The 26441-nt window shown below is 35.0% G+C and overlaps 1 protein-coding gene across 4 annotated transcripts in view; it reads left to right on the top strand.

Moving 5' to 3' along the window:
- Snap25 (Synaptosomal-associated protein 25kDa) overlaps positions 1–26441 on the top strand; it is a 273086-nt gene that overhangs the window by 183877 nt on the left and 62768 nt on the right. Inside the window, exon 1 of one of the 4 annotated variants that reach the window (XM_090407311.1) lies at positions 15745–16035. The exons of the other annotated variants lie outside the window; for them this stretch is intronic. Within the exon in view, the coding sequence (XP_090263437.1) occupies positions 15955–16035 (81 nt within the window). The 5' untranslated portion in view covers positions 15745–15954. Of the gene's footprint in view, positions 1–15744; positions 16036–26441 lie in introns of those variants that run through there. 4 annotated transcript variants of the gene reach the window in all.

The raw sequence follows: 26441 nt of genomic DNA, 5'->3' as shown, positions 1-26441 counted from the left end.
CATTCCAGCCACACAGACTATTGCGAAGATTTAATGTTCCTTGTTGTGCCTTTATCAGATGCTCATATTGTATGACGTCATTTTAGGGGGGGGGGAATAAACTGCATGACATCATTTCGTCTCGTGATATAAATGAGATCACACTCAAATCCTTTTAATCAATATTGTTGCGTGACTAACTCTTAAATCCAGCATTTATATATTTTTATATTTTATTGTTTCTATTGATGTATACTGAATAATATACAGTCTTTGATTTCATCTCAGTTTCTCTTTCCCCATATTAGCTTTAAAAAGTCTTTTCGGTTATTTACTCCCTACTTTCAGTGATAAATTCGAAAGGTAATTTTTAAAATCCAGTAACTTGACAAATTTATTCACTTATGGAGACTATGTCACTGGCTATTCTGCTCTTTGAACTATCTGTCCAACCACAATTGCTGAATGCCGAGGAGTTGTTGTACGTCAATGGATCCATTGGAAATTTCGGGGAAGTTCTGTCAAAATCGACTCACTGCACAGACGTCTGTCAGTGTTGTCGTATTTCCATCGAACAGAAAACACGAAACAAAACCTGTTTTCGTATTTTACAAGCCTGCATCCTTAATGTGCATGACCCTTTTCTGTATTTAAAGTGGCTTGCCCATCTAGACGGTACAAGATGCGGCAGGAACGCAACCATGCTCCGAAGCGCACCAAACCAGGCAGAAGTAATCGACTCGCGATCGATAAACTAACCTGCGTAGCATAATTCCTCAGCTGTCATGTGCAGCGTTCTTGTGACCTCCTTAGTACTTTTATTATCTCCCGTTAGAGCAGGTGCCTTACGCTAAGTCTGGAGTCCAAAACCTCAGTCGATTGTCCCTGTCGTTCCCCTCACCTGTATGTTGAATCTTTCTTCTAGAGCACATGAGTTCTTTCTGTCTTTCTCTCTATCTATTTTCCTCTTCTCCAGCTCATTAGTTTCTATTTCTTTCTTCTTTCAAAGACTTGAGTTTGAGTCCCGTTAATAAGGTGAAAATGTTTCCATGTCTTTTCAACCGCGTTGAGTTAGCCGGTCTCAGGCAACAGCAACAGGATGCCCTCCTGCAGAAATTCTAGTTTTTCTTCTAGGAGAAGAGCTAAACTGGCATGCAAACGTATCAAATCAACAGAAATACACTTATCTTCACGACTGTCATTTGTTGACGATAAACATCTTTCTCTCTATATATATGTATATGCGCGCATGCGCGTCTAAAAACTACTACCACTCTGAATTGGTCTTTTCCTGTTGCTCGACTCACAATCTGAGCATCGAACACCATTCGCCTCATCGTTCTTTATCTCCAAATAACCTCCTTAGAGGCAACACGATATTTGATCTTCAGTTGGAATCAAAAACCTGGGTGTGAATCCAGTCTAGGATATGAAGAACCTCGATAGTTGTTTTCCAGCTTAAAAGTGAGCTAGCTGGTCTCTTACAGATGTGAAAGATTTTTTTTCTATCGGGAAAACTCGGAATGTTTGTCGGGAATAATTCCAATCAAATCAAAATAAAAGGAAAACATAACAAGAAAATATTTAAACCTTTCCAATATGCATCGTTCTTTCATCCAATTATGTATAAGAAATATATTTCGAAACTGTAAATCACTATGGCAACGGAGCATTAACCCCATTCGGAACTTATCATATTTGAAAAGGACATTTTGGAGAAACTTGAATACCTGGATTAGAACGTAACTGTACTTTCTCATAGGATAATAGCAGGCCAATCAAATGCTAAATATTAGATAATAAAATAACAAAAATGACATAAATTTAAGATATTTATGAAGAGGAATTAAATAATATGAATGTTGAAATATAATCTAAGATAATAATGCTGATATTTGACTCTTTTCAACCTTAAAAGAAAAAATACCTTTATGTTAAACTTTTGTAGATGTTAAGCAATCAACTGATTGTTTACAAGATGTTCGTAGAAAGTTATCTCTGTTTACTCCAAAGACAGCTTACGTAACCTGCTTATTTTTGGAACACAATGGTGATTCTTACCATCGTCAAATTCTCGTGTTACTCCATTTGGTTGTGTATCGCATGAAACGACTAAAACTGGCGATGTAACATTTGCTCGAAGCCTTGTAAAATTACCTTTTCCAAACGTATTAAAATAAACGCTATCCAATTTACTATTTCGTAATTGAAAATCCTTTAACAAATAATAGATTCTGCTCAGAATGAACATTAGAAACAATATTTTATTTCAATTCTAGAACCAGCAGTGTTCGGGTTTCAACAAATCGACCTTCTTAATCCATTTCATCCACCCAATCATCTATTCAAACAAATCTATTTTTATCACAGTCTCCAGACGATTAAAAGCTTCAGGAAGAAACACCATTTATCATCTGGTCTAAGTATCCAAGGCTAACATCATCACGCGTAATAAAAATAGTTCGTTCGGTCCGCCTACCGCGATCTTCCGTTGCCCGAAAAACAAATATTTCACAAAAGCTGTCTCCACGAGCACTATAAATAGTCCCCACGTCGTGAAGTATTCTTTGCTTGCATAATGACTGCGCTGATCAATAGATCAATTAGGTGGTATATGTGGCTACACTTTACTCTTCCACTTACCGAGAGAGAACAAAGATCTCTAGCTAGCTCGCTCCTGCCGTACTACTGACAAGACTAATTTGATAGGATATTTAAAATTGGTTGAAAGTGGAATTTTCAGCAGTCAGTTCGACTTCGGGGGTTTGTTAAAAGGCAACATTAAATATGCATGCCGGCTTTGACTTGACTAATCCCAGTAGAGCAAACACGCCAATTCCGTATCTCTCTTTCTCTCTCTCTCTCTCTCTCTCTCTCTCTCTCTCTCTCTCTCTCTCTCTCAGCAGACACTGAACCCTCATAAGTAACGACCTCATACATCAGGTGCCCATGACAATCTCCTCAGTAACGACATCCGTTAGCGCACTGTCCAGGCGGGGTTCATTCAAGGAAATCCGACGTCTTGCTAATTACGTAACATTTCCAGGAAATTTTGTGCTACTAAACGACAGCAGGTTATGATTTAAAAAAAAAAGTGATTTAATGAATTAGCAGATGCTTTTCACTTTATCTGTGACGTCAGTATAACGATTTACGTTTACTAGTGTAACATCGATTCTATTTTTAAAACAATGTTGATTATCTCTTTCCTTATCTACAGAAGGAATATTTGTCCTCTGATTAATTAAATATGTTATTAAAAATAGAATAAAAAATTAGTTTAATATCTACAATTATGTATTCGTCCATCCTTGTCCCAACTTCCATTTTCACTGAAGTCGAGAGAGGGATGGACTAATACATTGCTGGTATTAAACTATTGTTTTTTTTATTCTATTTTTAATAACATTTTAAATCAATTTCTCTGAGTTTGCTTTTAATGTAGGTTTGCACTAAATAATACAGATTAACTTGAAAAATAGTAATTCAAAAGATGTGTTACTAAACTGATACATGTTTCTACGGTTTCGGAAAAAAGATGAAAGCCAGGTGAAGCCAAGTTGGGGGAAATCTCCATAGTTCTTGCTTTTATGAGCTGCGCTTTGTCTTGTTGAAAAAAAAACAAAAACTGCTGAGTGTCTGGAATTGGATCTTCACTTTTTGTAGTGTTTCAAAATAATACTCAGCGTTAACAGATGTAGTAAACATGAATTCTGAATCAAATTACACCATTCAAATCCCAAAGAAATCAGTGTTGAAGTTTGCATGATAGACACGTATTGCTGGATGCCAAAAAAAGTATTAGCATCCCTATAAACACCTTCCGTTTCCTGCTTTATCTGCTGACATTGTCTTCGCACACTTTACCATTTTCACTACTATTATTTCCCAGCCTTAACCAGACGCTTCACTTGTTTGTCTGTTCTATAGGAGTAAAACCTCGTACAGAACTGAGTTTTACCTTCTACAGTGTTGTTACCTCGTATAAGATAGCCTAACTTATCTTTACCCAAAAATCTTATGAAGGTTCTTTGAACCCGTGATTTCCGATGCGGGTCTTTCCAATTGACTGGCACTTGTAAGAAACGAGTGCTGTATAGTGTATTTATTTCTTTAATAAAAATGTGTATCAGACTGGTTTAAACGATGTCTTTAATGTGTAGTGGATTTGTTTAATGGAGTTATTTAATACGTAATGGATTTGATTGTTTAATATAAATGTGGAATTACGATATTTTCCTTCAAAAACCGGCAGGTAAACAAACGCAGCTAACACACATAATTCCATTCTCTCGTAGCCTTACATCTAAATAAACAAAACATTAATTTTGTAACTGAAGCTACTCGTTATAACGACTTTATTGTATCGCTAAATTGTAAACAACATTCTACTAATAGAACTTTGTTTACAATTTAGAAATTGCTTACAAATTTAAGTAGGCGTATCTTTCTATATTTGTAAACACTTAGTTCGAATAGCCTCAAGAACACAAGAAACATCATTTAGTCTTTTGTAACTGAAGCTAGATTAGTCGGTGAGATTCCGGAAATTACGAGATTTTCCTTGACAAGCATCAAAAACCGGCAGGTAAACAAACGCATCTAACAGACATAATTGCATTCTCTCGTAGCCTTACATCTAAATAAACAGAACATTAATTTTGATAAACATCTGTCTTACTAATTTAATACAACGCCAGCTTCTCTCATATCATCATTGTCTTATATTTGCTTTCAGCTAAGTTTACTGCATTTACAATATTTCGATGTAGTCCGTTTGTAATTTTTTTCCCTTTTTGCCTACCAGTTTTTTCCTTTAATATGTCACACGCATCAATGGAAGTACCGATTTATAGATTCTTATTTTTTCTCTTGTTAATTTTTTTATTCTTCCATATTATTGAATTTCAACTGATATTTTATTAGCTTTTAAAAAATTGTTATTTTATTTCTATGTTATATTTTCAGTGTTAACTATTATTCGCATATTTTTAAATCTTATTACCTGTTCTAATATTTTCCCGTTTAGCTCCAATTTACATCTTATTGCTTCTTTTGAATTTATCTTTATTTTTATTTTCTGTGTTGATATTTCCATATTAAAATTATTCATATCTTTTGTAGTTGAAATAATTATCTTTGAAACTAATCTTCATTTTGTGGAACTACGCAATATCATCAGCATATAGAACGAAACTTGAATTCTATTTTGCTTCGGTTTTTATTCCACTTAATTTCTGTTTTTTTCTTAAATTATGTTATTCAATTCATACTTTAGTGTGTGTATCAGCTGTGAAAAGTGAAGGATACAAAAGCAACATATTTTATTCGCGTGATTATTTAAAGGTTGTGCACTTTCATTAATTTAATTCTACCATAACTATTTCATCCAACAGAAGAGCAAAGAAAAGAAAAGATGCTCTATAGATAAAGTTCTGAGTTTTCATCATCATCATCATCAACAACCATGGGTCTAATTCCCGTAGGTGTCTGCTGCCATCTTGATGTGATTCTTCCATTGCATTCTATTTTGTGCACGATGACTCAGTTTATGTATAGCGTTTCTGCACCATTGCACGATGTCATCGCCCCATTCTCTGTTTGGTCTTCCTCTTTTGTTCTTTCCTTCAATCATTCCAAACAGCAACGTTTTTAATTTTCTTTCATCGTTCATTCTACATATATGGCCAAATAGACGTAGTTTCCTTTTGATTATTTTCTGGATATCAGGTTTTCTTTTGGTTGTATTCGTCTGTAGATTTCCTCATTTTTCACTTTCTGGATCCAGCTTATTCTCAAAATCTTTCTATAGCACTTCCTCTCAAATGCTAATATCCTCCTTTCAGATTCTCTCAGGAGTACCCAGGCCTCACATCCATAGAGCATGCTGCTGAAGTTACAGGTTTCTACAATGCGCAGTTTAGTTTGCATCTTTATAGCTCGGCTCTTCCATATTTTGTCCATGGCTTTCAAAATAGTTGTTGCTCTGTCTATTTTAATTTTTATCTCTTTTTTTGGGGTCCAAGTCATGCGTCATGTGGCATCCAAGATATGTGAAGTGTTCCACATTTTCCAGTTGAAATCTGTCTATTGTAACTCGGTTCAGTAGCTCCTGTTGTCCAAATATCATTGTTTTAGTTTTTTCAAAGTTGACATTTAGTCCATATCTTTTTCCTTCTGTGTTTGCAATGTCTGTTCCAGCCTTGCTGCGTCTTCTTCAATCAGGACGATGTCATCTGCAAAGCAGAGGTAGTTTATTCTCATGCCACTCATTGAAATGCCTCCACCTTCTTCTTTAATCTTATCTAGTGTTCTTCCCAGATGTATGATGAAGATGACTGGTGATATTGGGTCCCCTTGTCTTGTGCCCTTCTCTTCTGAGTTTTATGGTTCAGTAATCAACACGTTAAAGAATCCATTTGGTTGCACTTTTTTATTCTAATCACGAGAGCTTTTTGAAATAGTCATGCACGACTTTTATTGCTTTAAAATGGACAATTCAATGAATTTGGTGCATATAAATATATAAAACATGATTTCTTTTATTTATATTCAGTACCTTTTAATTACATTAACTTGTAAGTAAACGGAGATGACTGAATTTTACTGAAATTTTGTAGGTCATTTATAGTGAATATTTATCCAATTATCTCAATTTTGTTTAGAAATAGAACCGTTTATAAGGCCGTATTTAGGCAAAATGATTCCATAAGATGCAAAAATATGCATAAAAAAAGATGGAAATAAACTATCTAACGGTAACTTAATTAGTTCTTTGTTTTTATCACGCTTGCTGCGATAAAGCATGACGTCATCATATTAAAAAAGTTCAAGACACAAAAACAACAAATTTCAAACACCCAAAAAAGTATGCTGCATTCTGCACTGTTGTCCAGACGTCAATACTTTGTACACAGTAACATGAACGCATAACCTTCAGGCAGACGCATCGAATAAAATATGAAAATGTAATACGTTCCTTTTGCATTTTACACACACACACACACGTGCGCGCGCGAGAGAGAGACTTCGACCTTATTCAATGAACGTAAAGCAATTGATATACAGCTATTTAAACCCAGAGTATGATATGACTCAACTATACAAAAGCAACACTGTCTACAGCTTTCAGACGATATACAATACAAAAATGTATACACCCTCTTAAAAATAAAAACATATAATTGGTAGATATACTAATATTATATCTTGACTTCATATCTAAATTAGACCTTGAAAAGCGGTCTACAAAATTTTGAAATGGATTCCTAAAGTGAATTATAATTGATCATTTTTTAGATAAAGTCTATTAAGCTTAGTATTATTAAGAAACCAGCAATTGCGCTTTCTGAGTTCTTACCTTTGCACGCACAGTAATCTTGAAGAATGTTTTCCCAAGGCTATAAGTAGCCTACACTTGCTCATCAATTATTTCTTCAACCCAAATCCCGGTGGCTGTGTTGTATAACCGTGGAACGTCTGATGGCTTTATTTTTTATCAGACCAGCTCAAAGACATTCCCTATAATGGAGTTTCTGAGAGAAAAAAATAGGATTTGTTGCTAATGCGCGTGCTGTGCTGTGCTAGGTATACTAATTTGTAACTGTATTTAGAAAGCGGTGCCATCTGTTAGCATTAAATTTTAATTTGTTATGTAATATACAGAGAATTAATTTAGGTTGATTTATGAAATTATGTATACGTATTAAATTGTTTCTATTCTCTGTAGACATCGCCTTCTATTAGCTTCAAATCTTTATATCTGTTTTGTTTGTTGTTAGATATTTAATTTAAATAATAAAGGGTCAAGATTACTTAAGCGGATAAAAATTGCGAAAAATAATATTTATTTTGATTCTTATATCAATCAATAAATCAACCAATAAAAAGATGCACGCTAACAAAACAGGTTCTAAACTAATACCATCGTCACAATAAGGTAGGTGTTTGTACCGTTGACAGGAAAGAAGGGTTAAAATATAAGAAATGAGTTTCATAGGACCATAAGACTTTTCAACCATTGGAATGTATTGCGTGAAACAAGGACATTGCAAATTTTGCTCTTGCAAAATTTGCAATTTCCTTAAAGGGAAATTTGCAAAATTTCCCTTTAAGGAAACCAACTATGGTTTTTAAGATACTGATGGAAAAAGAATGCACGACTGGACCGATGAATTAGACATTATTATTATTATTGCATGACACATCCAGGTAGTCCAAAGACACTCATCGAGGGAGGGCACTTACTCTACTCTGTTTCCACCAACTACAACGAACCGCAACTACACCAACGCAATCTACCATCCACCACCACTAGTATTTTCGCAGAAAATCACAAACATCTATGCCCACCGCGGGATTCGAACCCACAGTCTTTTGGATGGAGAGCGGATACGCTAACCGCTCGGCCAACCAGACCGTCATTATTGATATTATTTCCGAATTTTAAGGCTATATTGGACTTCACACTTTAAAAGGTGGAATAATTATTCATAACCTCAGGTGAAGGATTTGCAAACGATAAGTTGTTCAAATGAGAGTAACACCTCGACCCGAAGACACGAGCGAGCCCATGTTCCGTAATGCTAAGGCAGATGTAGATGTGACATGTTTATGCCAAGGTTAGAGGTTATCATTATTTTAGAAAGAAAATCATCTTTTCCTTCAAAAATCAATTCTGCCTCATATATAATATCGATGGGGAGAAGCTTTTTATAAATGCTGGAGACTGTTCTAATCCTTTCTTCTTAAAAACAGAAATGAACCTGTGAATTGATTTTTGATGAAATGAAACTCGACTAGATTAATCTTCTCTTCATGGAGGAATCATATGGAGATTGAAAATAAGGATAGGCTTATTTAGGACCTGATTTCTTTTTACACTGAGAGGAGTGCACATTACTGTAATCGGCCACGAAAAAAAGGAAGGAGTGTGCAAACGATGGTTTAAAGTGCTTGGGAAAAAAACTAATTAAGTTTGGGGATAAAAAAGATATCCATCCCTATCTTTAAATGCAACGAATGATCTATAAAGTGAGCAGTTAATTCTGGAATGGCATTTAAGCAAAACAAGTTTTCTTATTTTGACTTTTCTGATGACTTACCCTTTTTTTTTTTTTTTTTGGCTGTTTCTGAATTAGTCGATCTTTGGAGCAGTTGAGTTTTTATCCATGAAGAAAGTCGCGTTTTCAATCTAAAAACTGAAAAACAAAACAGTAACACACACACACACACACACACACACACACACACACACACACACACACACACACACACACACACACACACACACACACACACACACACACACACACACACACACGTACCTAAGACTACTTAAGATCGAAAACATCGACTTCAATGAAACAATATACAGGAATGCACTGGCATGTTGGGATGAGGAAAGATGGAAAACTGTTCCCTACTAATTTCCAAAAAATAGGTAAAAATAGTTGTAGAGCGAAAATGTGTTATTTTATGCCCTTTTATGCAAATAGTAAATCTATTTAGTAATGTCTTGAGGATTAGTATAAACTAAAAGAAAAGATCGGAATTTCGCTTTTGAACGTATTGTCGCATGCGGTAATTATTTTATTTATTAGGGATTACAGTGGCATATTTATTTGGATAATAAATAAATCAGTAAAAACCAAGAAATGAAGCCTGAGAGTATTATATAAGACATCAAAAGCATTGCAACATTTTCTTTTTTGGTTGAAAAGATCCGGGTCCGAATTTTCGCTATGATGTTAGAAATCCGCATGAGATAATAAGAATGTCCAATAAGCCTTGATTGTTTATTGGACAACGATCACCAATTTTCCAGTGGCAAAAATTTGTTTTTCAAGTTATCCAATGCCTTTCCAGTATTATAAACTTCACACACGATCCATTTTACTCTCCTGGTCTCTGCAGTTTAGAACATAAACTATAGAGACAAGGACTTTATTAGGTCATTTAATAAAAAGAATGTTAATAATCTAAGTTGACAAAACCGTAACATCAAGATTGGATAAATCTGATTTTGTATTCTGTTTAAAAATAACTAGACACTCGAAATAGCTAACTTCCAAAAGGCAGATGTCACACAAGTCAGTGTTAAATAACAGTGTATTCCTAGTCTCGTGTTAAGGAACTATAAAGGACGATGACGTTAGTGACTAGAGAGAAAAACAAAGTTATTCCCCCACGCAATAGGTTTTGATTTATATCCTCTTAAACGCTTTTCTATTCCCCATCAGCTCATTGGATAATGACCTGAACTGCACATTTTCAATATCGATTCTCGGGTCATTATGTATAAAAGTCTATTGGCAGTACAGCGGGAACCAATAGTCGTACAGCAAAAAAAGTTCATCGTACGATAATTTTCTAATTCGATATAATATCCATTTACTGGCATGACTTCGCCTGCTCATCAGCATGTCCCTTCAATATTTTGGTTATTCAATTATTCGTTTTACTGCCTGCTACTTAAATGAAAAAAAAAAAAAAGTCTTTCTTTCGTTACTTAAATATGAAGAGCCAATAGGCTTCATTTCGTCGATATAAACATTATTAAAATTAAGGGGATATTAATCCCACATTGTTTAAAACCGAATAAGAAACTCAAAGATCGGAATCAGAGACTTATAGTCCTTATAAGGACTGGCTTAAAGGGGCGAAGCAAGAATGCTTTTCATCTTCCCCGTTATCTGTAGATGACAGTGTAGAGATAAGGTGTTATTGAGCTATTAAAGCTCTGATCATGGCAGGAGGGTAACAGTAATAGCCGAGCCTCAGTTAGAACTTCATTAGCTACAGCATTGCCATCCATTACCCTCCAAGAGTATTGATTGAATGAATCAATCGGAATCAGAGAGTTTGATGCCGAATATATATATAGTAGTAGCGATCAGAACTTTACCCACCTTTGCAACGAGTTGCCCGAGATTGTACTACGTACTAGGACTACTTGCATTAGCTCACGCTAGTATTCTCCGATACTTTATAGTAAACTATATTCCGCGTGAAACTCTCTGATTCCAATCTTTGAGTTTCTTATTCGGTTTTAAAACAATGTGGGATTGATATCTCCCTTAATTTTAATAAATAGTCTTTCTTTCGTTTAAACATCCTAGTAGTGGCTTCTTCGAGAATCTCCACATGAGATACTTATCAATAAGCCTTTGTAATGAACAGCAAACAAATAAGGGGTAACATCGTTCGTATGGTTTCAGGACACCACTGTCAAGGTCCTTTTAAGGATGCTACACGAATTAAGGACTTAAGATCTATCAGATCATTTAAATTGATGACCCGTTACATAGCACAGATTAAAAAATATTATTTTTTGTTTTGATTTAAATCCCTTAATGCTTAAATACATGATTAAAAACTTCGAAATTCACCTTTGATCCATATTCCCGTAGACTTGAATTCAAAAGTTCGTTCAGCTTATTCATTTGGCGCAGATCGATCCTAGGGAAATGTATTAAGTATTTAATTTATCAAGTTTTTAATCCGGTTCAAGGAAGCAAACTTTCTAGAGAATGTATGAAATTTATTTTCTTGAATTAGACTGAATAGAGAAGCGTAAAGAACAAAATGACCTTGAGTCCAGCACTCTTGCAAATACTTCTTTATTTGCAAGAGTGCTGGCTGTCTCTCTAGAAGAGTTTCCAGGCTATATAAAAATAAATAAAAATACAATAAATAAATAAATAAAATAAAAATAAAAATGAAAAAAGTATATACCATAGCCTATCCATGGTACTGATGTGCTATAGGTTTACAAATTTCTCGGATAGGAGATACATTAAAAAAAAAGAAAAAAAGTACGCTTTTCTCCCAGAATAAATTTGGGTTTTATTTTAAAAAACAACAACAAAAAAAACAGACCACAGATTCAAACAATAATGCTAGTTAACAACAGGAACATGATATGGTGGTATCTCTTTGATTCTGTTTAGTACGTGTATTGGTGAGTATGACTATCCATCAATTTTGCATAATTCTGAGTACTAAAAAGATTTCCTTTTCAAGTTATCTGACCCTTTTCAGTATAATAAACTTCATGTACGATCCATTTTATTCTCACTATCTCTATAGTTCATAACATAAACTATAAAGTTAAAGACTTATGGCTTCATTAATCCAAGTGTTTCCCTATAAGAGTAGCCATAACAATGGGCTGTTCTCTTTTACAGCATTTTACAGTGTGAAACTTAGAGAAAAATTCTTAGCAGTCCCAAAATTAATTTGGAAGCTTCTACATAGCAAATAAAACTATCATACTGAGCATCGTATTCAACATAATGTGTCATGAATCCTAACTGAATTAGATACTCTTGACGACACCATAAAATGCAGTGTAACTTTATTTTCATTTTATTCAAACCTTATCCAGCCTCAATCCACATGATTACTATTTAACAAGCCTCTCTAGTTGTATTTATGATAGTAGATTAGATGTAATTACAACCTGCTAACATTGGATGTTTCTATCATATATATATATATATAGCATCTTGTATAACTTATATGCGTGCAGACACTTCGCTGGGTTGGATATCGTCATACTGTCAACAACCATTATTTCAAAGCCACTACATGAAGGTCTAGCACTCCCTTCACGCCAATAACATATCGTGTGCTAACGTCGGTGTGTTCATTAGCTAGTTTTCACGCCGTACGAAGACACCACTACCACTTACGTTTACAAGCGCTGTCTGCCGGGACTACTTAAAGTCACTTGCATTCTTATCAAGCATGAAGGACTTTCTCGGGGACCATTACTCGGGTGTTGAGTGAACAAGGAGAGAAATATCATTTACTGCACCATACTTAGTGGAAAATGACAGACAAATGGTGTGCTGTAGTTTTACCGGTGTATCTAGCTTTTAAGCGAACACGGGGGTAGAGAAAAGGTAGTGACAGCAACATATCGTCAAACTCAACTTTATATTATTATATCAAAATCTAGAAAGCCGACTGGAGAGTCCATTAACACTCAAAAGTTTAGATTTTTAATAATCCGACTATTAACACACTCTAAATCTGTCTGTGACACGCCTTAACTCACACAACTCATTTCTGCTTCACGTCCTGAATGACGTAAATAGTTATAAATCAACTATGGTACACATTCAGTACTTTTCTAATACAATAATGAAGCAAGGCACTCATTTAAAAAGTGAATCATACTCCATCTGGTGATCAACGGTTTGAAGTGTGTAGAAAATGCGGTAAAGCAGTTTCATCCAGTACTATACTGCATTCTGTTTTACTGCGATGCTAGGTAGAGGGTCGAAATGATTTATTCAATGAAATGGCTTTAGTTTAGTGTAATAAGAACAAAACGACAAACACAGAGATACTTTTGAAACACTAAAATAGCTCTTTCGTCTCAAAAATAAATGTCTACTTCCGATCACCTCTGAGCAAAGCACACAATTCCTCTTCTAGAATGTTCCTGCTTAGTTCATACGAAAAGAATACCTTTCTGAAAAGACTGAAGTTTGAATCCGCCTTCTCCTTTTTTTATATACGTCCCACCCTGACAATCTTGTATAATACATTGTAATAAGTACTATGGATGGAGTTGTGAAGCTACTTCACGCGCAAACTTTGTTTGCTTACACGTAAAGGTTTATTCAAGTATATAATTTCTTGAAAGGTATAATTTACTTTGTAAAAAGCGAAATAAACCTTGCCACATTCGTATGTGATCTAGAGTATTTTAATAATAATAAACTGATACACCTTTTAGCTACTTGTATATGGAAAATATATAATTATAATTTTGCATTACTTCAACTTTGAGAGAATCAATCGACCGTGAGATGCGGTGATTGATTCATTCAATCCAATACCCTTGGAGTGTAATGGATGGCAATGCTGTAGCCAATGAAGTTCTAACTGAGGCTCGGCTATTGCTGTTACCTTCCAGTCATGATCAGAGCTTTAATAGCTCAATAACACCTTATCCCTACACTGTCCTCTACAGATAACGGGGAAGATGAAAAGCATTCTTGCTTCGCCCCTTTAAGCCAGTCCTGATAAGGACTTCAACCTTGATGTCTTCGTGGGATTTTGGAAACTATTTTAGACCATCAATAAGCAGGGTAATGTGGTGTCGCATCGAGCAATGAAAATCAACAATAATGTGAGAGGACATTTATAAACATCCATGCCTACAGTCGGATTCGAATCCGCGATCCATTGACTCGAAAGGTGAAGCGCTATCCATCGATTAATTAGCCTAAGACGATGTTCCAATAAATATAAAGATTAGATTGAATAAGTTAACCGGACTACTCATAAGAAGGGTTTTTCCTTCCAAAAACCTCTGGTTCATCATATATATTACACTGAAATCTCAAATATATATTGAGAACCCTTTAAAAAAGAAATGTAGTATGAATTCTTGAATAATAAATAAAGATATTTTCAGAGCTCAGCTTGACTCATCAGCAAGATCAAGGATTGTACACAGCATCTCATCATAGCCTTCTATTACCACCCCTACTTCAGATGTTTCCTTTTGTGCAAGGTTGTTGTATTTCATTTCAGAATTACCAGACGTCTTGCCATCAAATAAGAATCATGTTACATGAACAGCTTGACGCCAACTCCTTAGAGATTTTCAGTTCCTTGTAATCTTACCAACAGACTACTTCAGGCCAAATGTCTGACGTCAGGTTCATTCAGAGCCGCGCCAACCTCCCGTATGCGTGGGTGTATATAATGTGAGAGGGAGGAGTAGAAAGACACGTGGTTAACAAACTACGTCACAGAAGCTACTAGAATAGCGTAAATTCTCGCAGAAGTATAGAGAGAGACAAACATAGACGTCTGTAATTATCCCAGTTCTTTGTGACAACAGCGAGAAGGTTCTGTAGAATGCTGTGTACTACGGCTAGCTGTTATCCGAGGTACTGGCATTCTTCCAAGTGTTACTTGGGAATTCCCTGTTTTATGGTTCCGTTAAGAATAGACATCACCCCTTTACCAAAGCTATAAAGTTGCATAGAGACCATACAATGATGGGCTATAAAATTTATCAGCATGCATAGAATAAATAAAAAATAAAAAAACAGACAGCGCCCTCTAACCTATATCCGAAAAATAAAGTATGTACTTTTCTGTTTTTAATGTTTTTATATACTTGAATTTGTGGCAATTAATACAACACGTAATAGAAGCTCTCAGTTTCCGTATCAAAATTTAAAAATTGCAATTTGGCACCGCTAATAATTTGAATAATTAACATAACCAGTGAGAATTAAATCTATTCGGCATACCGTTTTTATCACCTGGAACTTCTTTTAACGAATATCAAGCCCCCCCCCCCAAAAAAAAAAAATTAGTTCGTTGGCCGACTCGCTGCGCATGTCAACTCGTAAAGCTTCATAAAGATCGTATACAAGGATTAAACATGCTTTGACGGTGAATGAATGGACAGCCATCGGCCTCGTGTACAACCACACCCTATCCACGGCTTCTTCGTCTTCGATATATAAATACGAAGAGAAACGAACGTTTCTCATTGGCTAGCGCTGGTCACATGCTTCGCGGTAACTCGAGGCATGACTGCATGTTCTAGTGTGCCAGCCACATCTCAGCTGATCATCCTTTAGTTGTCGCTCCCTAACATTCCTTCGGCATCTCCCGTTGGACACTGAACGGCTCAATTCCCGCCATATCTGCGACTTTTTGAGCGATTGCTTTTCGGAGACGTTTTTTCGGTGTGCCAAAGAATAGCTGGGATTGGAACTGTAGTGTGCCAATAAGTTCTTGTTAGAGAAGCAGTGATATAATGTAGAAAGAAAGAGAACTGTTTGCCAGTTTGTTGTTAGCTCTTTGGACGACTTACCTGGGAAGTTTTGTTTTGTTTCGTATTTCTCTTTGGCTGGAAAAGGCGCACAGGCGCTAACTGACAAAAGCTCTTAGTTTCATTCATTAAGTGTTTTTCAATCTGTTCCAGTTTTTACTATGCAGAAACAAGAAACCATTTCTAATGGAGTACCAGATATTGGCCACGTTAAAAATAGGATCAATGTCACCACTACAGAGGTAAGCCTAACAATGTCAGAGCACTATTTTCACTTTAGTTTCGAGGTCAATGGCATAGTTTGTACAGACGGAGATGTAAAATTTTAAAATCGTCACATATTTATGATTAATCTTTCCATCCTTTTCAAAGTGATTATTTTAAGATGATGGATACATTTAGAAATAGAAGGAAAAATAGAAAAATGAATAATTCTCCATACAAAATAGATTTTTATTTATTCTCAGACCGTATAAATAAATAAATAAATTTTTATTTATTTATTATCAGTACATCTTCTTAAGGTCTTCTACAGACATAAAAGTCATCCGAATCCGATACAATAACATCGCCAAGGTAACCAAAGATATGAATATTGTTCATAATGACATCACTTACCAACGAAGAAGTTAAAGAGGAATGTGTATCTAGAGAATTACTTTCTCTCTCTCTCGTTCATCTGTTTACTATCAATGATGTATTTCTCTATATTCTTTCTCCTATGTACATAGATAGATAAAGATGAAGAATGTGTTTTTTTTTATATTTTTCGATTTTTACTGTTATCATTTCGTAAACATGACAATGGTTGGTTAAAGTTAGTCAGCTTGAGTTAGGTGAGTCTAAAACGATTATTAATATAAAATGCAAACGAAATAAATTACGATAACATATATGCATAAACGTACTTACTAGTTAATATATTTAAATTTGACAATAATAATAAATAAAATGTTAAAAGAAATTCGCATTTTAAAGCTACCTAATAAATGCTTTTTCAAGTCTGTAGCTTGAAGAGAGGATCTCTCATCAATAGAACAGGTTGTGTATGCAAGTAATTGCGGATTTATATCTGCTTTTATGAGCTACCTTCTTCTCCACATTCCATATTACTTAAACGGTAGAAAACTCCTGAAGAAACAGGTATGTGCGGGAAACAAAGTTGTAGAATCCTGTTCTATATGATTCATTCAATAGTAGTGGCTTGTGAGATTCTATACAGGTGGAACGAGAGGAAGTAAATATGTCGACAATTAAATATAGCTATAAAAATCTATCGTAACTGACACATACTATTATTTCCTCAATGTCCCTACATAATTAGATTGGTTTATGTCATCACCTATTATTGCTAACTATCACTCTTCAACAAATTTCTCAAACACGAGGTTCTCTTTTCAATTCTTAATTCAGTATGACGATGTTGATAATTATAATTCATGTGAATTATAATTATTTGCTATAATCTGTGATTTTGACTAATAATATTCGAAAGTATATTCTAGATTACTGGGGGGGAGGGGGCTCAGCTTGTTTAGTTCTTAATAATGACCTACCTTTGGATTTAAGTGGAATCATTTCTATTTCGCTTGAAACAGTATTTTCAGTGCAGACATTTTCATAATTCTTCAAGTTATTCCAATGTAAGTATTTTGATAACGGTGACAACAATAATACTGTATTTAAAATGTTAAACATATAGATAGTTATTATCATTGCATCTCAAATTAACGAGTTTCTCTATTAAAACACGTGAAATTGGGAATCCGATGCTTTCTTGCAACAACATTCTGAAGACCGATTCTGTGTTCTTCAGCAAATATTACTAATCTCTAATGTTACTGGATCTCGGGATAGCCATGAAAAGGTACATGGTCTTAGTTTTTCAAGTAAACATTCTTCTTTTGAGAAGAAAAAGAAAATAATCCTGGCAGATATTACTATTGACCACAGAACTATTCCAATTACCATCGAGGTGTGGTCAATAGTAATATCATTATGATGACACTCCGGTCACAGTACTCCAATTCTGCTATATCGAGTTGCTAATGTCAACCACTTATTTTGATCTTGGATTATAAGCCGTGTTCTACTTCCGAAGATGGTTCTGGTGCTTTGAAATTGTCTGCCAAAAGTTTCGTAAAAATGATTTCTTTTTTACCTTCCCTTCCTGTTGTTTATTCGTTTCAAATAATCAGAAAAAAATGTATATATATATATATATATATATATATATATATATATATATACATATATATCTACCTCCAAATGTAATTACTATGAAGTGATTCTGTTTGAGCCATTTATCAATGCATCAATAAGCCTCTTCTCACTAGAGTAGGATTCATGTCTTCTGCTTGGAAAGGCCAATATTCAAGGGCGAGGATTTATACAAGTCTTTATTATTAAGCATAATAATTCAGCCTTTTATCATAAACTCTGGTTTTTCAGACAGCAAACCGATAAACCTACCTTTATAACGTAAGCAATTAAATGATAATATGGGAAACTATTATTCGAGAAATTATGGTAATAATTTTCTCAACATCCATTCCGTCACATATCAATACAACTTTTTAAGTCACCCGGAGGATTATCGGGATATGGGAAAGGAATTCTATTTTCATATAATTACTGGATTACAAAGTTTTAAGCATGTTAACAGAATTCGTATTTTGAAGAGAAATATAATCAATGTAAATCTGTTTAAAATTGCATTTAGGAGATGAAATACACCAGTCCGGCATTCGGCATTAGGGTTACAGTTCGCTATGTTTCGGCAATTTTTGCACTTGTTGACAAGGTTAACAGGAAAACGCCGTAATGTGTATGCTAGCGAGAATACACTGTGCAGTTCATCTACAACATCCTTAACAGTTTTAATATCATTTTCCTTTAATGTCCAAAGATGTTGAATTTTAGAATACAACCTAGAAATGATACTCATCTGAAAATACGATCGTGTTTTGTCCAGTTCTTGTATATTTTTATATATTTCTAGTTCTGGTGTTTTTCGTAGTTACTCGAAGTTACTACAAGTAGATTTATCTTCTTAAACAGAGTTGACATTTAAAGGGATGAGCTGGTAAAATATTGACCATCCACGAGCGACATTTATGGTCCCCATCGCGCTAATTTGATCATGTAATTTTCCTCTCCAAGCGCATTGTCCTCTCAAGTGTTACTTGTTCGATCACCTTCAATGAAGCCTTCTAAACACAATGACTGACTCTTCGAATAATTGCAGACCGCTTGAAATATATGAAAATGAATACGTTACAATAAACGAAAGTTATGTTTTCATGGGAAGAACGTGTTGGAGTTTCATCAAAAACTTTTTACTGTACGTTAAATCAGCGTTTATAATAATACATATTTTATCTGATTAGAAATGGTCTTGCAGCAGTTGTCCACACGCTCTTCATTTGCATAGATAACTTTTATTTATAACATCATAGCACCTCGTGCTGATATACACTGCTTGGAAAGAAGTCAACGGACAACACCATGGGCAAGGTGCATCGTGCCATGTAACGAGTCAAGCGTTTGTAGCCGGTATAAATTAGAGGAGTATGATGCTCCCAAGTCAGTGCATCTGTGTCTGAGTGAAATGGCTGCAAGAAAGAAACTGGCGGAGTTTGACAGAGGCGTTGTGATAGGATGCCATGTTGGAGGCGTATCTATTCGACAAATTGTTGATGAACTGGGTCATCCCAGGTTAACAATCAGTGATACCATACTCAGATGGGAGCGCACGGACTCACCACACTCACCGAACATGAACGTAGTGGGCTACGAAGGATAATATGTAAAAACAGCCATTTTTCAGCCGACACGTTGAATGCGGAGTTCTGAGCTCAACTGGAACATGAATCTGCGTAGAAATATTCAAAATCGAAACTTGGATTTCCATGGTAGGACTGCAACATGTAAGCCCCACATTACCCGAACCAACATGCAGCTTCGTCTTCAGTGGTACAAAAAGCGTGTACAAAGGGACGTAGAAGGTTGGAAAGCTATACTACGGAGCGATGAATCACGTTGCATCCTCTACCCAGCAGATGGACGAGTGTGGGTTTGGCGGATGCTTTGGGAACGTCTCTTATCAGAGTGCATAACCTCAGCTATGAAGGTGGTAGCGGTGTAATGGTCCTGTCCTGGTTTGGCCTCAGATTTCTCTTTGTGGTGTCACGGACATTGAACTCCGCGAGGTATTTGAACATCTGGACAATGCAATGCTTTCCTAGTTTATGGTGTTTCTATCGAACTGACCATTGTCTCTTTCAGCAGTGCAGTACACTCAATAAAGCTGCTGCTGTGCATTGTGGAATTGTGGACATGAACGTCACCACTCTTGAGTAGCCTACACAAAGCCCGCAACCCCGTTGAACATCTATGAGATTAAAAGGAGCGTCGGGTAAAGTCAAGGAACGTCAGACCCACAACAATCCAGGCCTTCATTACATGCCTGCAGGAATAATGGTCCAAACTTTCCATTGATCGCTATCGTACGCTTTCGGGAAGTGTATCCCGTAGGATTGCTGCAGTCACTGCAGTAAAAGAAGGTCCTACATCTTATTAAGTAGGCGCCATGGTTCTTTGTTCCTAACACCGCGGTGTTCGTTGACTTCTTTCCAAGCAGTGTATATGGAGCCTTCGTAGTTCGGTTGGAAAAGACGAAGTGTCATTGGAAAGACTCAGTTCGAATCCCATATAAGACTGAAAGAACGTATAAGGGTTTTCAACTGAAGGTGAGATAGCCTATCTGTTTCAACGGTGACAAACGCTTTCAACAGGTTTTGCATTCTACAAGACAGATAAGGACACATGAAGTTAACGTAACACACTGGCCTCTTTGGTTTATCAGCATCGCCTGTAATTTACAACTCGACACTAATATATACATTTCTCCTTAGACCGTAGGTTAAGATTAGTAAATATATCTTATTTTTTTTACTATTGTAATTAATTAAAATTAGTGTTCATTTATTTGTAACATCCGTTTATTATGTGTTGTTGTTATGTTCCATCGAGTCGTTTTCGACTCCTGGTGATTCTATGAACATACATTCTCCATTCAGATCTGTCCCTGTCCATATCTTTCAGAATTTCCAAGCGCACTCCAGTTGCTTCTTTAACTCCATTCACCTATTTAATTCTTGGTCTTCCTCTACTCCTGCTTCCATCAAATTAGCAAGCATCATCATCTTCTAGACTGTCATTTGCTCCCATAATATGTCCGAAGTACGACAATTTTTGCTGATGATCATAGCTTCGAGGGAACAATCTGGCTTTATTCTGTCTATAACTGATTTATTGGTTTGCTTTGCAGTCCATGGTATTCTTAGTAAGCTTTCCAAACCCATAATTCAAATGCATCTATCTTCCTTCTTTCACTTTTTCTCAGGGTCCAACTTTCACATCCATACAGTACCACAGGGAATACCATTGCTTTCACGATTCTGATTTTTGTTGCGAGGCTTCAAGATCTTGCTTAAATTTGTCATTGCTTTCTTTCCGAGTAATAATCTTCTTCTAACTTCTTCAGTACAATAACCATCTTTATCAATTAAGGATCCTAGGAGCACAAAATTGTTAACTGCTTCCATTTTCTCTCATCTACTTCAACATCCTTAAGTGCACATGTTGCCATAACTTTTGTCTTTTTGAGGTTACGTTTAAGACCATATTTAGCACGTTCTTCTTTAACTTTCACAATAAGTTCCTCCGAATCTTCTTTGCATTCTGCTAACAAGGTGGTATCATCTACATACCTCAAATTATTAATATTTCTTCCACTAATTTAAATTCAATTTATTATAATGTACTACTACTTTTAGTTTTCAAAGCTTTTCGCAATTCGCTTTGTCACTGATTCCTCTACGATAAAAGCCTTCTGCAGAATTACTGACCAAAGAAGATACGACAGCACCTCTTTGCAGGCAAAGAAAAAAACGAAGAAAACGAAGGTACTTATCTTTTTTCCCGTAGTGTCCCAGAAATGTTCAACGAAATTTTTAGAGAAAAAATAAAGACAGTGAACATAAAGATAGTATTCTTCTAGGAATTCTATAATTAAAGATTTATTGCTGAAATAGAGATATCACACTATTTCAAACTCCAAATGTTATTATTATTATCTGAGACCTCCAGGGAGTCAAGAACTCATCGAAGGAGACTATACAGCCCCCAAAAGGTTCAATGTTTCTGTATTTGTGAGAAGCGACATTGTCACGTTGGAACATTATGTAAATGAAACACTTGTGAGTACTAGAATTGTCCAAAATACGAACTAGTCTGTGTGTTTATAGCTGGAATCAACAGGATTCGGGAATGACATCACCCTGATCATGCGATTATACTGAAAATGCGACAGTTGCATTGGATAGAGTCTTTCAGTGAGGAAATGCTGAACGGTCACAACGATAAAATCCTATCCTCAGGGACGAATCACTCCCAACCAGAAGTTTGGAAGCCATAGAGGAATACGTGGTGCTCTGTTAACGGGCATAAAACTTCTGAAATGTTAGCATCGCATCATATGATGCGATGATGCTGGGATGTAGCTGATGCACACAGGAAACGAATAGTCTGTGAATTGCTTTTATCCACAAATTCACTATCACTTCAGCAACAGTGCAAGGCTGATAACCACTAAGGGACTCGTAAGCTACCCGACTGGTCCTTTTAAACTTTTTTGTCAGAATCTCGTCCATACTGCATTCTACATCTCCAGCATAAGAAACCTCATAGCACTAGAAATCTCCCGAATTATATCAACATCCTTTTAAATCCCATAAGTTTAAATTTATTCCCACAATTTGTATATTATTTGAAATCTGTGATACATAAATTTTTGTGCTTCTTATTTATGTATCTATATAAAACCTTAGCCGAAAAGTATATTAATTTATTAAATTCTGACAAATAAAATACTAATTACTTGTGATAGTTAAGGGGAAGAAAGAAGACAATTAAAAGCATCCTAAGATAAGGACGGTGAAAAGGGAGATCTAACATCTAAATCTCTGACTCTGATCATCGTTATTCTTACATGACGACAGCACAGCATATTTTGAAGGAACTTCATTAAGGTTGTGAATAGAATCAGATACCCTACTACTTTTATAAATAATGTATCTTTGAAAACATTCTAATCTCTAAACACTCTCATCACTGATCATCAGATGATCAGTGATGAGGGTGTTTTCCATGAAGTAATATACTGTAGGTTTAGTTTTATTTTTTTACCCTCACGGCTGTCGTGTTACATATGTTTCATCAAGAAGATATTTTGGAACTTATTTGGAGTACAAAGAGTGGGCCACTAATAGACTATGTTCCGTAGTTCTAAATTAAGGCGATAAAATTTGCATAATCGACTTTAGAACTTGTGATTTATTCTTTTGTGTTTGCGAAATAATACCGCTTTAATAAAAATCGCAGTTTTCGATTTTTATTAATGCGCCCATCTCCACGCCCATCCAAAATATGATCAGTACCTTAAGAAACTATTACGATTTAGCAGGAATGAATTCCGATGGACCTTTTAGAAAATAGTTATCTGAAAATTATTTTTATGATAATCACAATCATCCACGAAAAGCTGAAAACCAGAACATTAGTACAGTGTAGGGTAAGGATGAAATAAAAGGCATCCTTTTTTCGCTCCAGACCTTCGATAAGCTGGTTGGCTGTCTCAGTCAGGATGACGAAATCATTCACAATCTAAAGGCGTTCAGAATATTCACACATTCAAAACTTTGAATGTGAGATTCGAAACCACAGATTGGAAGATGAAGCCTGTCCATCTTGTTAAATAGCCGGTGACGTGCATACAGCGTTGTAAAAAATAAAATAAAAAAATAAAAAACAAACATTAAAGGTTGCCGAATTCGATTTTAAGGACGATACTCCATATATATTCACAAAATCCAGTTTTATTTCTTTTTTACATCTTTAATTTGAGACGAATCATCAATTTAATACACAGTTTCATTGCTTTCAACCAAATACTATAAATTATTTTATAAACAAAAGTTAAATTAGGAAAAAAAAAATTCATGAAATTTTTTTTTAATAAATTCTTTCCTTATAGACGTCCTTTCTCTGTTAAGTATAGCAGCAAGGAATTCTTGACTAAAAATATACCTGCATTTCGTAAAACTTTCTGAATCTTCTTTTAAAATTTCCTTAAGAACGAAAAAGGAAGGCAATCAGAACTGGAAATTTCACACACTGAAACCCTCTTCATATCAGACAGAAATCACAGACGCGTATTCCCAATGTCCTATCGAAAGAGCTGGTAATGACAGTTGAAAGACATGGACGAAGGGATATTGAACAAAGCAACCATACTCGAAGAAATCATTCAGTTTCGTTCAATTATTAGGCATCGAAGTAGAAAATTCGTTACCTGAAATCATCTTCAACTTCCTCTAGAACATCTTCCCATCTCCTTGCTCCTTCTTCGTTAACAGAGACAGATTCTGTCCACTTTTAAAATCACTGGTTTAAAATAAAGCACTTTTCAGTACAAATAAATAGCTAGAGAATAATCCAAATGTATAATAACATTTTAATGCTTCTCAAGTGTATAATTTACGGTAGTATTTAAATATTCTGAAACCTTGTTAGCATCTTTACGGCATTAGAGGTGTTTCGAACGTAGCTTCTAAATAGACATTTAATGTGTTTACTCTTACGAGTTTCACCTGCCTGTCTCCTTCGTTTTATTCGCAACATTCTCGACAGAATAAATGAGGACAACGACACGATATTCATTAACTTGTCCGTTTTGGTGTGATTATTTGCGTTGACGGGTGTAAAGACAGCGAAATTCAATTGTTCTACCTTCAGGCGAATAACTACTTAAATTCTTACGTCAATGAGACAGAGAGAGAGAAGTGTGGGCGTAGAAAGTATCTTGAATTTCTCGGAAAATTCAAGAATCTTGACGCTACAGCTGTAATCAATCGAAGAAGGTAATGTTCGTGTGTCAGCCTGATGGCACCGAAGTGCCATCTAGACAGGAGTAAAATGCGAAATTAGAAAGAATGTGAATACGAATTACTCAAGTTATCTAGAGCGAAAAGTTTGCATTAAAGTTATGTTAACAACGAATTCTTTTCTTTCAGAAAGGTATATTTAAAGATTTAATAATCAATACTGTCTTAAAAACATCTTTTTTTTGTGTGACATTGCATTAGTTTTGATTAATAGTTTGGTAACGTTTCGTATCAACAATTCCGTTCATTGTCTGACAATTTCTATGCTGATGAATTTTATGCTGACTTGCTATAAAGAGAAAGCAAAATGACGAAGTTTGGTTCATGTTTGAAGAGTAAGCAGACATGTATTAAATTACAAGTAGAAGAAATATATCCAAGCAGTCACATTTCGATATTTCTTAAAGCCTTTCTTGGAAACAAAAAAACTTTTTTAAGTTACCTTCCGGAAACACACACACACACACATAGATATCTATAAAAAACACAAAAACGATAGCTTGAAAAAGGCTTGAATAACTCTTAAAGAATTCAAAGGTGCGCTTCCCAATGATCAAACTTTCCTGTAAACTAATGGCTTAGGCAAATAAGGAATTTTGTAGGATCGTGAAAAGAATGTAACATTGACGTCGCTGGCGTTTGGGGGAAAAAAGAGAAAGAAATCGGAATTCTATGAACCTACAGATGTCTTAAAATAGGAAACTTTCTTCTTTTGAAAGTGGGGTGGTAAGAAATATTCTAAGAACTCCAGTAGTCTCAGATGGGCAGAGTAACCGAATAAAAAAAGAACAAAGAAAGATTGAACTGAGCTGCCGTCAATGCTGACACCAAGGAAATATTTCCAACTGCTTACTAATAAAAAATTCACACAAGGATTGGGAAGTGTTTTAACTCGAAGTTACAGTTGATATATCGCAACTGACAATTCAATTCACTCAATATATGGACAGTTCGATTTTCTGAAGAAAACGAAATAAATAAAATAAATATATAAACATCCAAATAAACTGAATTTGTTTTCATTTGCTTTGTATGCATTGTCATGTTCGTTCTTGTAAACAAACGTAGATAGTTTCAAGTGTGAGGAACAAAATATATTTCTAATTTGTGAAACGAAAGAGTAAAAGTTTTTATTTTTTGTAAACAAACTGTAAAACAGTTTCTTTACTTTTGATCGTTATAAAGTAATTTTAAATATAAAGAAGGGAAGAATTATTTTGAATAACGTCCCGTCCTTGAGAAGTTTCTATAACATTGGACTTGCTACTTTTATGATCGTTGCATTTTGAATAAGGAATACTTTAAGCTATCTTAAAGTATTTTATATATCTTTATTGCATAGTTATTTAGTTTAAATACGTAGTAGGGAAAGCAAATTGTCTTGAAAATAAAAATATAAATTCATTTTAACTAAAACTAGTAGACATATAATCTGAAAAAATAAATAACTTTTAGATGAGTTTTATCCTTTATTCTATTAGACCCAATATTAATAGGTTTTTCTTAATGACAATACAGGGATTACTAACTCGAACATATTCAAGATAGTCGAAATGATCACAGTTCAATTTTAATCAAATTTGAATTCGTGTTTGGCTAGAAATAGTTCAGAGATGTTTTATTGTATCCATGTAAAACAT

The sequence above is a fragment of the Typopeltis vanoorti genome, chromosome 17 (genome assembly GCF_054136105.1).
Source record: "Typopeltis vanoorti isolate ZY-2024b chromosome 17, IOZ_Tvanoo_1.0, whole genome shotgun sequence".
Classification (NCBI taxonomy): Eukaryota; Metazoa; Arthropoda; class Arachnida; order Uropygi; family Thelyphonidae; genus Typopeltis; species Typopeltis vanoorti.
Note: the sequence above shows the minus strand (reverse complement) of the source record. Positions and strands in the feature narration are given on the sequence as shown.